The 14,934-nt window shown below is 43.2% G+C and overlaps 2 protein-coding genes across 3 annotated transcripts in view; one reads left to right on the top strand and one right to left on the bottom strand.

Annotated features, from left to right (window-relative positions):
* The window catches only part of patj (PATJ crumbs cell polarity complex component), a 77,357-nt gene extending 71,623 nt beyond the window's left edge, over window positions 1-5,734 (bottom strand). Inside the window, 4 exon segments of the mRNA XM_020609059.1 lie at window positions 15-206; window positions 4,098-4,276; window positions 4,409-4,468; window positions 5,201-5,734. Coding sequence (XP_020464715.1) covers window positions 15-206; window positions 4,098-4,276; window positions 4,409-4,430 — 393 coding nt within the window. The 5' untranslated portion in view covers window positions 4,431-4,468; window positions 5,201-5,734.
* A 1,219-nt stretch (window positions 5,735-6,953) lies between these two features.
* Window positions 6,954-13,777, top strand: tm2d1 (TM2 domain containing 1). 2 transcript variants are annotated; one of them, XM_020609229.1, is made up of 7 exons: window positions 6,956-7,138; window positions 7,954-8,027; window positions 8,529-8,637; window positions 9,291-9,382; window positions 11,233-11,306; window positions 12,267-12,396; window positions 13,345-13,777. In XM_020609229.1, exons 1-6 carry the CDS (start codon window positions 7,005-7,007, stop codon window positions 12,375-12,377), a joined length of 594 nt encoding a protein of 197 aa, XP_020464885.1. In that variant the 5' UTR covers window positions 6,956-7,004; the 3' UTR covers window positions 12,378-12,396; window positions 13,345-13,777. The 2 variants fall into 2 exon arrangements, with proteins under 2 accessions (XP_020464886.1, XP_020464885.1); XM_020609230.1 differs by lacking the exon at window positions 12,267-12,396 and having other exon boundaries at window positions 6,954-7,138.
* The last annotated feature ends 1,157 nt before the right edge of the window (window positions 13,778-14,934 follow it).

Here is a 14,934-nt window from a genome sequence, read left to right as displayed (position 1 = left end):
GGGCCCCCCCCCACTTTAGCGGCAGCAAGAATCCATTTCTGGAGAAGGTCAGACGAGGGCGGAGACGAGCCATTGGTCAGGAAGGAGGAGGAGGTGGACGGTGTGGGTGGGGCTGAGCTGCTGGCCAAGTTAACGGCGCTCATGATCAGCTGACCCTTTTTGGAGAAACTGAATTCACTGCAGGCGTCAGGAGGAATACTGCTGAGCTGAAGAGAGGAGGAAGAGGAGGAGGAGAGGTCTGTCAGATAAGAGGTGATACATGTTTTGCAGAGCTGGCTCAGAGCTGCACAAAAATGAGCTGAACAAATACAGTATGAAAGCCACAGCACAGACGCCTGCTTTCTTCATTACTCTCACTGACCAATTTAAACTTCACTCATCCTTTAAATATTTTTACAGCTTTACACTGTCTGTTATTTAGACACAGTTTCTGTGCAGCTACAACACTGAACTCCAAAACAATGATCACTTGAATAACCACAAGATAGTCTGCACTGACTCTGATAATCCATTAGTCTTTTTAATCATTGAAGTAAAAAACTAAATTGCTGGTTAAAGCTTCTCAAATGTGGTGATTTAGTACTTTTCTTGGATACCTGAAGGTAGGCAGAACATTTTTACACTTCGGACTGTTTGTTGAATGAAACAATCTAAACTCATCCTACTGGGTTTATATGAGGTACCTTTCCTCTTTCTGGAGCTCAAGCTCATGTCTAAGCAGAAGAAAAGCCCGTCTCTGTCCAAAGAAAAGCAACGACGACTGGACCGTTGTCAGAAAAATAATCTACAACTATTCTGATAATCGACAAAAAGCGAAAAAAGGCTGCTTTCAGCCTCTCAAATGCTAATACATAAATTTTCGGCTTTTGTCGGATTCAAATCTTTGCAAAGTGAATATTTCTGGGTTTGGACCTCACGTCAGACAAATTGAGACATGAACACAATTTATTTTATGGAGGGGGGGGGGAACAATGTTAAAAATCATCCTCAGAAACACACTGAAGATTCCAAAAGTCCTATGTGCTATGATTTAATGCAGAAACATGGCTGTTTGCTGCTGAACAGGACGGACGCATCTGAGAATCAGTGTTTAATTTTCTATTCGTGGAGCTCAGGGGACAAGCTGCTATGGTTACTGTGTGAACATAGGGCGAGAGTCACATGCATTTAATACCAGCAGCAGAAACACAGAAGCTCCAGAGTTTAAAGGACAACTCAGCAGTTTTTCTTCAGTGATGGTTTTACTGTAAAGTCACAGTGATGGTGTGTGCAAAGTGAATGTGAAGTTAAATTGAAAAACAACACAACTTTAAAAACACCATAAGACAAAAATTCACCCAGGACTATAAAGAATTCATCTGAGTTGAAGAGGCTTCATCGTGGGGGCTCAAACAAGATAAGACAGACTTCAACGTCCCTTTAGGGAATTTTGTCTCAGATTCAACATTACCGCTTCACAGTCAAATAAAGTTCAGTAAGATCCTGAACTTGTGGAGCGACAGAAGCCGGAATCAGTTCAAGGCCTGTGGATGTTTATCACTTTCGAAAGTTTGTGAATGTGAAGAAAAGATTTGCAGTTGCAGCTTTAAGCACAAATTTTATCAGCAGCTGAGGTTACACAAAGGCCGCTGCAGTGAATGTCTGAGATCCAAAGCAGAAAGGCTGCATGAAACTTTGTGAATTTTAGCCTCGTCTTTACTGCTGAGAGCAGAGCGTTTTTCATTTTAATAAAACCACAGTGCAGTCGTTCTCTTTCTCAGCTTCTCCAGCCTCACTTTACAGTAAAACCTGACATCAGTGCTGGACCTGAGCCAGTTCAACATCTGCTGGAAAGCGTGACGCTATTTATAAGGGTCATCAGTGACCACGGTGTAAAATATGGAGGGAACAGTCATCTGTCCAAATACTTTTGGCCATGTGTTTCTACAAAGTCTGATCTGAGGCCTAGAGTGGGAAGGAGGACTGGTGCCGTGGACTCTGACCAGCTTCAGGTTTTACCACCAAACACAAAACAAATGTCTGACGGCGAGAGGAACAGCGAAAGCAGAGAGAAAGAGAGAGAGAGACGGGGAGGCGCCCTTATATGCAAGGACACTGTCGGCAAGAAAGAACGACATGGAGGGGAAAAATGAAGCACAGAGGCCGGGGCAAGTGGGGAGGAGAGAGGAAAAAGAAAATCAATAGATTCCTCTGCAGGCGCTCTCACTCTGAACAGGTAATGTATTAATGACCTTTACACTCACATTGTGGAAACTTATCAGTCTGCGGCTTATTTAGGCCAGGCTGACGGAGCAGGATCCCGAGCCATTTCATCAATACCGCCTCGACAAGGCCGTTACTCAAACCAAGACACTAGATATTAAAGCTTGATAGATCCGCAGAGAGCCAGGGAGGGAGGGAAAATAAATAAACGAGAGAAGTCCCTGCTTCATATACCCTCCACCGACGCATTCATAAACTCAGCTCTGACCTTGGCAGCACTTAGAATATGAAGCCCGTCGTCGGTTATTGCCATTATCTTAATTTGGCCTGCAGACTGTTTATTGTAAAGGCTCCACGTCAGTGCGAGCTGGAGCTGAATACAAATGGCGATGCAGAGAGGATTCGGTGTCCCCCCCGATGGGACACCGTGTGGGACAGGAGGCGGGAGACTACTGATACCTGATAGGCCGTGACACCTGGGAGGAGTTACACATGTCAGCTCTGATGGGAAACACTCACTAGTGTGCAGCTCTGATGTTAAACACACTGAGTGAGACGAGAAGAGACACACCTGCTGATGTAACACAGCAGGCCTGCAGTAACACACTGCCACTGAAGACGGATGCACTGTGTTCACACTGTCACACAGGAAGTTTGCTCCATTACACTACACTGAAGGCCTTTCTAAACTTTGGCCCATCTCATTTAGATGTTACTTTCCTGGCTCATGAGTTAAAATATTTAACTCTGATTTTCCAAATTCACTAACCTGCCAGTTTCTTACTTAATTCATGTTCAGGTTTCAGTCGCGCTGGTTTTAAAGCTGCTGCTGATTCAGCGTTCTCTGTACGTGGGTAAATTCCCAGTGGACTGTTGATGATCTGACCCGAATAGTTCAGTTACCTGAAACCGTTCAGGAAGACGTGTCAAGAGGTCCACCAGAAATTGTTGCTGTAATGATCACAATTCAAGTTTTATATTACTGGAATTAAACAGCTACACAAAAGAAAAATTACTTTACTATAAAATAAAAAGGTTATCATATCCCCCCCATGAATGTAGAAAACACTGCCTATAATAAGACTTTTAAAGCCATTTACCACTAAATCATGTACAATATATATTTGCAGCGTTACTTAGCCAACCTTCATGATATAAGTGGGGTGGACAAAATAACACCACCACCTCACTGTATAATGCAGCACAAACTGAAACCCCCACAGTGATCACACGGCTGAACCAACACAGTCTGAACCATCAACAGCTTTGTGCAGGAGGGTTTACTGTAGGACTGCTGGATCAGACTGAGGTAGTCTGACACAGGGGTTTCTAATAAACTGACCAATGACTGCAACCACACAGTGTATTCACATTTTCTGAATCATGTTGTTCAGTCAGAGCTGTTTCCATCTTGCACTAGCAAATGAGCAGCAGCCACCAACATTAGCTGGCATCGATCAGGACGAGTCTCTTGATCAGACCTGTTGATGCTTTTCAGCCATTTTTCTGCTGCTGCTGCTCCTAGTCTGAAATACCAGCACTGCATGTTAGTTTTGGTCTGCTGCCAGGGTTAGAGATGACTGTGAACCTGTTTCTGACGTAAGCGCAGTGCCGTGAGGTATCGGAGGATTTCTGCATCCACATCTCAGGCCTTAACGCTGAGACCTGTTGCTTCAGTCAGATCTGATGTTTTTGCGTTGATGCTTCACATCAATGTGTCCGGCTCCGGTGTGAACACCACGGAGCTCCTAAACTGCCACACATGCACAGACTGGACTGAAATGTGAGCCACGTGCGCACAAATATAACAAGGCATTTATAAACTGTTGGGGTGATGTTTCTGTTCCTGTTTGGTGGAGAACTTCAGGCTAAAGGGACTTGTCGCTTGTTGTCACCTGGTTTCGGAGCTGCTTGATGGAGTGCTGCAGGGTCAGGATGTGGCTGAACAGTGGACTCTGCAGAGTCTCCCTCAGGTTCCCCAGGGTGTTACAGTGGGTCCACTCCTCCCTCTGGACCAGTTTGGCCTGCAGACGCTCCAGAGCTCCCAGTACCTGCTGGCGCTCCACTGAGGACACTGAAGACAAAAAACACACACACAGGACTGATGATATAGAAGCAACCACCACACACAGTGAAGCTGCGCTGTGTGTGTGAACAGCTGGATAAAAAATATCAAATGCAGGCGAGCTGAGAAGATTTACTGTACCTGTAGGGACATTTTCAAACATTGTAGTGACACTCCGGCTGTCTGTCGCTCTGGATCAGTCTGAACACAGAAGGACACAGAACATGATTTCACACATATTTTAAATACTGCAACATGAATGACGAATTAAACCCTAGGGGGCAAAAGAACCCGATGAGAAGGTCAGTTATTTGAACTGTAAGAGCAGTCTGTACTCACTGAACTACTTTCCAACAAGAATGATCAACATACAGCAGCTTGCAGATGCAAAACTACCACAAGACAACACAGAACAAAGGACACACAAAGACAAACTGACCAGAACAGGAAGCCAAACGACCACGAGGAAGCACAAAACAACTACAAAGACGAGTAAAACTACAGTGCTACAAGACTCGACCAGAGAGAGCAGAGTAGTGGAAACAAACAGCAGCTGTGTTCTGGTACCATTTCATAACTTAGTCAATACTAAGAATGTGCAGTTTGTTATTGTCAAGTTCTATTGTCTCGTAGCCTACAGGTGTGGTTTATAAGAGCTTTGAAACCTTGGAACTACGTTTAACTTCTACATCTGTCCACAGCTGGTTTCTAACTGTGTGCTCCGGTGTCTCTCTGTGAAAAGCTGCTGATCTGACCGTTGGCTTCATTAGCACGGCTTGTTTACACAGTCAGGGCCGAGCTCCACCAGCGCACACACGGGAAAAACATACAACACAACACTTTCCAACGTTCACATCAAATAACAAGAGACAAACCAGCCCGAAGGTCTTGTTTACTCCGTTAAATCTGTGATTGTGTCAGGGCGAAACTCACCTGTAAGCTCACCTGAGAAACAGGAAGTGAAACTCGGCAGCTCGGAGGGGAGGGGTAAAACCGAATTGTGGAATGTCATCAATGAATAATCCGCTAATCTGGATGTTGTGCTAATTTTAAATTTGTGTTAAAAGTCTTTACGGGGGCGTTTAAATCTGTAGGAAGCCACCTGCGGGTTCAACTCGCAACAGGTGCATCAAAACAGTAATAAAAATGGAATGAAAAAACGCTTCAAACAACTACGACATAATCAAAACACACACTATTAAACCACAGACACCATCAAACTTTGCTTCCCGTGTCTTTATAACCAACGGCTTCACTAAAACAACATTAATACAACTTCTCCATCAGTTTCACAGCAACACAGCCGGGCGCTAACAGGCGGCTAGCTGTTAGCATGCCAAATTAGCTTGTTAAATTGCGCCTACAAAGTCTCGTTTCGTCATATTTCTAGGAGATAAACAGTCGGAAGGTGTAGCCGCCTCCAAATAATCAAATCAGAAAAAGCAGGCGCATTCAAGGGAGGTTTAAACTGGTGTAAAACTCACATGAACTGCATCCAGCTTGGCATCAGTGTCGCTTTAATGCTGCTTTCGAATGCTGTCGGGCATCCTGGCACCACATGTTTTATCCTTGTAACCTAAAGGAAACGTGAAACACATTTCATGCTTTGTTAAGTCTGTTATATTTTGCTATAAATACCTTAATCCAGGGCTGCAACTAATGATTATTTTAAATTTAGATGAATATGTCGATTATTTTGTCAATTAATGAATTAGTCGTTTGGTCACTAATATGCAAGAAAATGGTTAAAAACATTCATTCTAGTGTCCCAAAGGCCAAAGTGACATCCTCCTCTGTTTTATTCATATAAAATTATACAAAAACAAATAAATAAAATTCCGTACATATTTAGTTTTTAGTCATAGAAGAAAAAAACTAAACAATATGAGAGAAATTTAACAACTTCTGAATTATGGTTTGAAGCTGAGAGTTCTCACTTTATTCAGTAAATAAACTCACTTAATTTATTTATTTATAATAGCTTTCAAATAAAAAAAATGATGATCCTGATATAGCAGAAGTAAATCATTGGTGGATCCAAGGCTCCACATTTCTGTTTACAAAAACATGAAATATTTATTTGCCAAATATTTCATTTCATTTGCCAAATATTTGGTACAGAACATTAACAAAACTTTTTTAAAAATACAATATATAGCCTATATTTATTTGCATAATATTTTGAAGCCATATTTATATTTATCAGTTAAGCCTCATATAATAGGCTAATGATAACAGAATCAGAATCAGAAAGTACTATCAGTACTTTTTAGCATTGTTGTAGTTATTATTTATTATTATTAATAGTATTTTTTGTAGTTTTTTTAAATAACAGTATTTACAAAGGGCTTAAACAGTAGGATACCAGTAAGTACAAACCTGTCATATTTGACATTATTTAAAAAAAGAAAAATCTATATCTTGATTCATTCATTTCCAATATTTGGGACACCAAACAAGGTTTTTGGAAACACAACATACTGAGAAAAAATGTTACAAGTGGATCTAAATGTATTATTGAGACAGTAAAGTTTTGGTTAATACTAAAATCATGTTCCTTCAAATAACTAAATTCAAATTCCTTCACATCAATGTTTTGTCTGAAATAATGTTTTAACTAGTTGTTAAAACATTATTTCAGAGCATGTTGGGTCTTCTGTAATCGTGTCCCCAAATATCTGAATTGCCATTTGTCAGAGCGACGTAAAGGCATCGCTCTGTCACGTGACAGTCAGTTATGGCGTCCTCCTGGAGACAGCTAGTTTGTTTACGCTCTGGGCTGTGGATCCTAATATTCTACTACGTTTACTCTCATTTAAAGGTGGTTCTGGCTGAAGACGTGGACAGCTGCGAAAACCTAAGACTCGGACAATATCCTTTATTTCATGTATATTAACGTAACTCACATTTAAAGGAAGATAATTTACCCTAAGGTGGCGGCTAAGGGCAGTTGGCTTAGCAATGCATACTGAAGCAACCTGCAGCTAAAATATTACACATACCTAAATATTAGTGCAATGCAGTAGTTATTATGTATACTTTAAAGTGTATTACTTTTTTTTTACTATTGTACATGTGTAGCTTGCTGTAGAGACATGAAGCTTTATTTATGACAGTGTTATTGGTACGTTATTAGCTTCACAACGTGACTCAGTCTTCAGGTTGTGATCAGGTTCGGACTGTTTCTCAGATGTTCCTAAATTCATCTGGATGTAACCACACATTGTTTGGGATCAGGGTGAACAGCAGTTGTGGGAGAAATACTCATCCTTTATTCGAGTACAACTACCAGTACCACAGTTTCAAAATAGTCCCAAGTCCGCATTCAAAATTCCGTTTAAGTAAAAGTACATGAGTATTATCAGTATAATGTGCTGAGTATCAAAAATTAAGACTGACCCTGTGATATATTTTCATATCTGATATTATGGGTTGTCAATGTACCAGCGTGTAAAGCAGCATTTCACAGCGTCCTGAGCCTCTTTGAGATGCCCCTGCCAGCAGATCATTGGCGTCTTCCCAAACAGCCAGAAACACCCAAGCTGCAGTTAAACATAGTGAATAGCTGTTGATATTTTCTAATGTGATAACGTGTCTGAAGTGGTTATTTTTACCTTCAGTCTGTTTTTTTTTCCCCACTGTATTAACATTGGATCATACAGTTTGGGCTCCTTCACTCTGCTCACGTATCTCTGTAAAGATCCAAAGATCGATGAAGCCACTCAGGAGCCGGAGAACTGCAGGGAAAAGACGGCCTGGGGTGAGTGTGACACAACACGGGTTATTCTGATATGTTTAACATGCTTCCTCATTTGGCAGGTTTCAGCCTAAATGACAACAGATCTGGTGTTTTAAATGAACACAGTGCTGGAAAGCCAGGCTGAAGTCAGGCTAGTAGATGAATTGATAATGAAGTGCTTTACATAATAGAAAAGTAATTAGAAAATATCTAAAAGAAATACAAGACAATGTCAAAAGATACCCATAAATGTGATTTTTAAAAAGGGTAAAATTTTGGTTGGAAATCTGCCTGCAAACCAGTTTCTGTTCCTCTGAAGACCAGCGCGAGATTTATACCGTGGGAGTGAGGACATGTTGTCCAGTCCTCACATATTCAAAGGGCTGTTTAAGGGTTCAGACCTGGCTTTAGGGTTCAGGTTTAGGTCAGGGTTAGGCTGAGGCGTGGGCTTAGGCTAAGGGATGCACTATGTCATTGAGGGTCCTCACAGAAACAGAACTACAAATGTGTGTGTATTTGCAGTGGAGTGTCTCCCAGCACCGAACATCAGCTGTCGATTCTCCAATGGGACGGAGTTCAGGTTCAGTGGGGACGAAGTGGGCTTCAACAAAACCATCACCTGCAGGAACGTGTGAGTGCTCACAGCATGCGTGCACACACGTCTTAGCTTCTGTGGAGAGAATAAACCGTCAGCTGCAGCGCTGAATTATCGGGTTCCTGTTACTGCACTATTGCGGTGGAACTTACTGAAATGTGTGAAATTCGTGAACTGCTGCCAAACACTGTGACGTTTGACGCCAGACTGTGGCGTCTCGGTGTCTGACGACAGGCTGATTGTAAGCTGAGTGGTCTGATGGTGAGTTTGGTGTAAGACTGGTGGAGCGAGAACTCTGTATTGAGTGGGTTTCCTGGGCCACATTTAACACGTTTAGGCGTTTGTATTTTCATTCATCAGCTGCAGGACAGTTCCACAGCTGAAGTGTTTTTTAAACCTCTGACCTGCTTTGGATTAGAATTCTTCACATGCATTGTCAGTTCTGTTTCTTATTTTACTGCATTTATGTTTTATTCCATCATATTGTGTATTTGTCATTATTTTTATCTGTTGTTTTAGTTATTATGTGTTTTCAAACAGTTTTTCTGTCCACATGTGTTTTGTCTTATCAGCTTGTCAGTCATCTGTAAAGCACCAAAAATGTACAGAAGATGCTACAGAAATAGTTCAGTTTTATTTTTATGTTCATTATCCTTCTTATCAATGAACGTGTGTCCGTTTCCTGCCAGGAGTGGGTATTCCTACAAAGTAGCTGTGGCATTATCTCTGTTTCTGGGCTGGCTCGGAGCGGACCGCTTCTACCTGGGGTACCCTGCTCTAGGTACGCGTACGCGTACACACACACACACACACACACACACACACACACATACACACACACACAGGTACTTCTGTCCCTATGAGGACATTTATTGACGTAGTGGATTCCCTAGCTTCAAACCATCACAACATGTCTAAACCTGAGGCATAATTAGCAGCCTTTACTTGTAATGGAGTATTTTTACACATCTGTCTTTGCAGCACAGCCTCCTCCATTATATTTGGGAGGATGGGACCAGGTATCATTCCAAAATATTTGATACTGGTACCAATACCTTGACTTTGATACCGACTTTATAACATCAGTTTTACCAAAACATACAATGCACATTTTGTTACAGATCATTAGTTTTCTTTTTCAATTCCTTGGCATTTTTGTGCACTCATAGTGCTGGCTCGGGCTCAGCCGGCCCTGCTTCTGCCCGGGGCCAAGTGGAGCTGAGCGCCACCTTCAACAGCACTGGAATGGAAAAGTTTGTACATTCAGCACTGACATTTTAGCTTTTATTTCACTGCAGCAAGATTCGAAAATGGAGTCTCTCACCCGGCCTTCTGATGAGGGGGTAAGAGAAAGCTGCAAGTTATGTGTCACTTTTCAGCGGCCAGCACCACCCCCACACGACCGAGATGCGGGTGATAAGCAGTGCGTTTTACAGTGCAGTGGAAACACTGTCACGCTGGCTCGGGTGTGACTCAGGATGCCTCCGCCACGCACACCACCGCTCAGCAAGACAGACTGAAAACACCATAGGTGACAAATGATTAAATTGCGTTTATGGAACTGGAGGAGGTAGAGGAGGTGGAAGCGTGTTCGCACCACAGGATGAAAGATCCAGGAGTCTTCAGCTCGTCTGCCTGTCCAATTAAAGCTTAATGGGGTTTTCCCCATTCACATCACTACAGAGCTGATCACAGCAGCATCCAGTGGACATCACAGGGACTGCTGGTGAAAATAGGTGGCGTTGCCCTTTAATGGTTTCCTCATTTTCTGGTCTTCCAGCCTGAATTCAAATGAAATTCAATTAGACTTTGTTCGTCCCTGATCTACACACAATGGAGCATAATAACAGTTATGATTAGCACAACAAGGATGGGTTATTATTGGCAGACTGAATCTCCTCTCATCCTTATTTTAATGAGACACCTGCAGCATGACAAAGGCTGAGAGGCTGTGTGTTTGTGTGTGTCGTAGGGAGGAGGATGGAGGACAGCTGCACTGATGAGCACCTGGCCCGATTTGGCACAGGTCAACGCAAGCCGAGCCAAGTCAGATTCATTTCTAAAAATGTATTTTGCAGGCAGCTCTGTTACACAGAACAAACACAAAGTACAGGGCTGTGGCAGCGCTTTCAGCAGTTTGTCCTGTGGGCGGCGCCGACACAGGGTCGCTGACATCGACAGGGTTCCTCCTTTGACGAGTGATTCAGCAACATCTGCACATTTGATTTTTATTTTCCTTGTGTCTAAGAGAAACTTACAGCCTGATGCCTCGGCTGCCATTGAATCCAGTGTAAAAACAGGTCCTTTAAATGTCTGATTTATTCATTTCACTCGTAGTGAGTGGTGATGAAGCCCATCTCGTCATCATCTCTGCTAGTGTGTCTAATCAGCCACTTAGTTAGTTAAACTTGATCTGCACAGACATGAAAGTTACACACAGCTGGCTCAGCATCAAACTGCAAACACAAGCCACATCTGGTCAGTTTGGGAAACTTCAGCTGGGATGTGAATGCAGCCTCAGATACGTCTTTCAATTGGACACATCAGTTCATGTGGAGTGTAGAGGAGTAAAATGCTCTCAGTGACAACTTGTCTTCATTTGATATTTACTCACTGTCTCTTGTCTCTCAGGACTGCTCAAGTTCTGCACCGTTGGTTTCTGCGGAATCGGCACTCTGATCGACTTCATACTGATCGCCATGCAGGTGAGTCACTAACCCAGTTAGCTACCGGTCACACTGGTCACCACCCAGCCTTTAAACAAACGGAACATTATTCCGGTCAGTGTATGAAATTCAGATCTTTCAACAAGTAGCTGATGAGCCTCTTGACCTGTGATGAAAAGGTCCACGTTTCCCGGAAGAAGCATTTCAGTGTGCCACGTGGCGGCGGAGCCTCATGTTTTAGTGGCTAACTGCCCGTTCAGGGGGACAACCAGCGAGCCTGATGAATAAACAAGCGTCGGCCTCCTAATTATTATTTACTGCCATCCATCATGCAGCGCGGCCCCTCTGAAGGCCTCAGGATAAATGATGCTTCTAGAAGTTTCTAATGGACTCAGAGTGAGAGAAGCAGGAGGTGAAGGGACAAATCACTCCTTCCTGTTGAAGCATTTTAGATAATAGAACCTGGAAATCCATCACGAGGAGGTGCGAAGGGGCCGGCGATGGATGGATGGATGGTTGGACTAATGGAGCATTTAAACCTGGACATGATGCGAGGCGTCAGCCATGTTTGATGGATCGGCGATTTTACACACCTCTGTGTGTGACAGCAGCTAATGTAATTATTACCTGCAGCAATCAAAGCCTCAAAGTGGCTGAAGATTTTATTTTTTAGATTCGTCGCAGGTCACTGGCCCAGGTTTAATAATCATCCGGTGAGTGGGGGGTGGCTGAGCTTCTGGCTGCACTGTCCTGTAACTGCCATGAGAAATCAGCACAGTCACAGTTAAGACCACGTTTTTCTTTGTGCACTTTCAAAATAAGATGTGATCAGCCCTGTCACCATCGTCCTGGGCTTGATGAGGAAAAACGTAGGTAGACGGAGCCAAAGTCTGTCATTAGGGACTAGTCCAGTTCACCTCCTAAATGTTCAGGTGTGGCTCCGCAGCGTCCTGCTCTAAATGCTAACAGTACCTCGTGTTGTTGTGTCTCCACCTGCAGATCGTGGGTCCAGCAGACGGATCAAACTACATTGTGGATTATTACGGTGCCCGGCTGACCCGCCTATCCATCAGCAATGAGACCTACAGAAAGCCTCATGTGTCTCTATGAACACCTGGACGGGAACCCTGTAGGTTCACAGGAGAACTGAGGAGATTAGAAACTCTTGTTTGTGTCTGTGTAAACTTATAGATGTTTGTCAAGATGCTGAAGGCCTGAAACTGAATCTCTCCACTGACCCTGTCGCTCTCCTCCATGTTTACTGTTACCGATGCCGAATGACAACGACAGGCCATATGTGCAGAGGAGACGTTAAAACGACCACATGGATTCTGATCTGACTGTTCTGACGGCGCTCGCACAGTCAGAGGTCAGAGAGGAATCGGGTCAAGGAGCACATACGCAGGTGGCCCAGGTCTGGCCTGGTTGTTCACACTGCTGTGGACACACCAGGTCTGGGAAACTTGGAGGGAAACTGCAGCTCTAATGTGAATGTAGACTTAGTAAAGTCACACTGATTGTAGCTGCACACATTTGCCAAGTCCACTTCCTTAGTACATCTGACTCAAAGAAGTTGAGGCTCCTTTTCTTTTTTAACCACTGCTTTTGATGTTTGACAAGAAACACCTGAGACATTAAAACAAAAGCCCTGGTAGAGAACAGCTGCATTTCCTTCCAGCGGTGTGATGCCTTTCACAATGTGCCATGAATGAATGGAAATACGTTCACGTAGGAGTCTCCACAGTACAAGGTCACACGCTCGCCCTGTTCCTCTGGGGACAGAGTAGTTAAATATCAGAGAAAAGTCAACATGTGATAAGTTTCTTAGGGAACAAGGAATGTGAATTAAACCAGCTGATTTCCCTCTGAAGTTCAGCCAGATTCCCTACAAAGACCAGATATGTCCCTCCAGCACAATGTGAAGCACAGTGCGAACGATGCTGTTAGAAAGTTCTACATACAAGTTACTGGTTTTATGATCTGATTTTAGCTCCTGGAGATCAGCGACTTCAGGGTTCAGCTCAAGGAGAGGGTCAGTACATGAGTTAACTGTCTCTCTCTCTCTGTGTGTCTCTAGGTCTCTCCATCAGTCATGTAAATGCAGCCGACTCGTGGCGTTTACCTTAAACATCAACCTCCTCACATGACTCTGCACCCGACAAAGGAGAACACTGAACTTTGTTTCCACTTTGGAAGAACAGTGACCGTCCACGGTGTTTTAAACCTGTGTGCATGTTAGCTTCACACCCGTGCATCAGCTTTTCTCTTCGTTTCCTTTCCTCCTGCTGCTTTTTGTTCATTTCTATGAAAATCAGCCGTGTCTCAAGGACACTCTGCTGCTCTGTGGTTTGGAAGCTGCAGATGTTAAACTGAGCTTTCTGCGTCCACATCTGTCCAGCTGTTCCTGTTTAGGCTATTTTTGTTTTATTTATTTTGATGATGTAATATATTGTGATGATGTTGTTTTTCCATAAAACATAACATTGTAAATAAAGTTCCGTTACTGTTGATCTACATTTGTCATTATTAAACATCAGCACTGTCAGATAAGTCATATGTCTTGCTTTCACCAGAGCAGATGTAGAAATTACATAGCTCGTAAACTACTGTTCTGTCTGTGGTACTCCGGAGTTAAAATTTAGTGTAAAATGAGCAGACATCTGTCAGTTTTGGTTACCTGGATTAGGACATTAGTTCTAATTTACTTTTTTTTTAAACTGGTGTTTAGCTTTGTGACCCCAATATAATGAGAATAAATGAGGCAAAAACTTCAAATCTCCTCTATTTAACGTCTCTTCAGCCCAGAGGGTCCAGTGAGGCTCAGACAAACTGACACCACAAACAACTTCTCACTGAAGCTCTGACATGAACTACAGATGTCTGAGACAAACTGTCCAAAATGCATCCTCCAGTCTGAAGCTAGTGTTAGCTGGCTAACAGTAAACTTGTCAGTCCAGTAGAATGCTCTGGTTCCTGGTGATGTGACACAAAACACTGACATTACACAAAGCTCCAGTTCCTCCCAAACTAAAATCATATTAATTCAACACAAAGGTAAAGTCCTGACCATGCTGGGTGGCTAATGCTACCAAAACAAACAGGTTAGCTTTAGATGCTAACACATCCAGAAGAAGAATGCCACATCTGAATGAGCCCTCTGTCTGCTTTTAACCCTCTCCATGTCAAACAGCCAAACCCATGTTAACCCTGGTTGTTGCTCTTTCTTTGTTCCACTCTCTCTGTGCAAAAGACCCCACCTCTTCACTCTGGCAGCTGCTGGTTCACTTTTAGCTGGCCACAGCTCCTCCATGGCTGTTTGACATGAATACTGGCTGGAAAAACCCTTCTTCTAACCTTGGCTAGGTGGCAGGCGGGGCTCATTTACAGACCGTACTTTGACAACACAGGGTGGAGAAGCTGGAATAACAACAGGAGGGCTGTAGGCAGCAGAGGGTCATGGAGGGGGGTGTAGCTGAGAGACACCACGTCCTGTCCCACTGTCACTGGGGTTATCAGACTGTGGGGGGAAATCTGAGTTAATGCAACTTTAAATACGTGGCTACTAAATGATTATTTGGTCACACTGATGTTAGAGAAATGCTTCTGACTTCAGCTGTGGTGACGTTTCTCAGATTCAGAGCAGCGATTGTATTTTGTTTAAATATTA

This window comes from Monopterus albus, unplaced genomic scaffold (assembly GCF_001952655.1).
Source record: "Monopterus albus unplaced genomic scaffold, M_albus_1.0 scaffold98.1, whole genome shotgun sequence".
NCBI lineage: Eukaryota > Metazoa > Chordata > Actinopteri > Synbranchiformes > Synbranchidae > Monopterus > Monopterus albus.
This window is presented reverse-complemented; position numbering and strand designations above follow the sequence as displayed.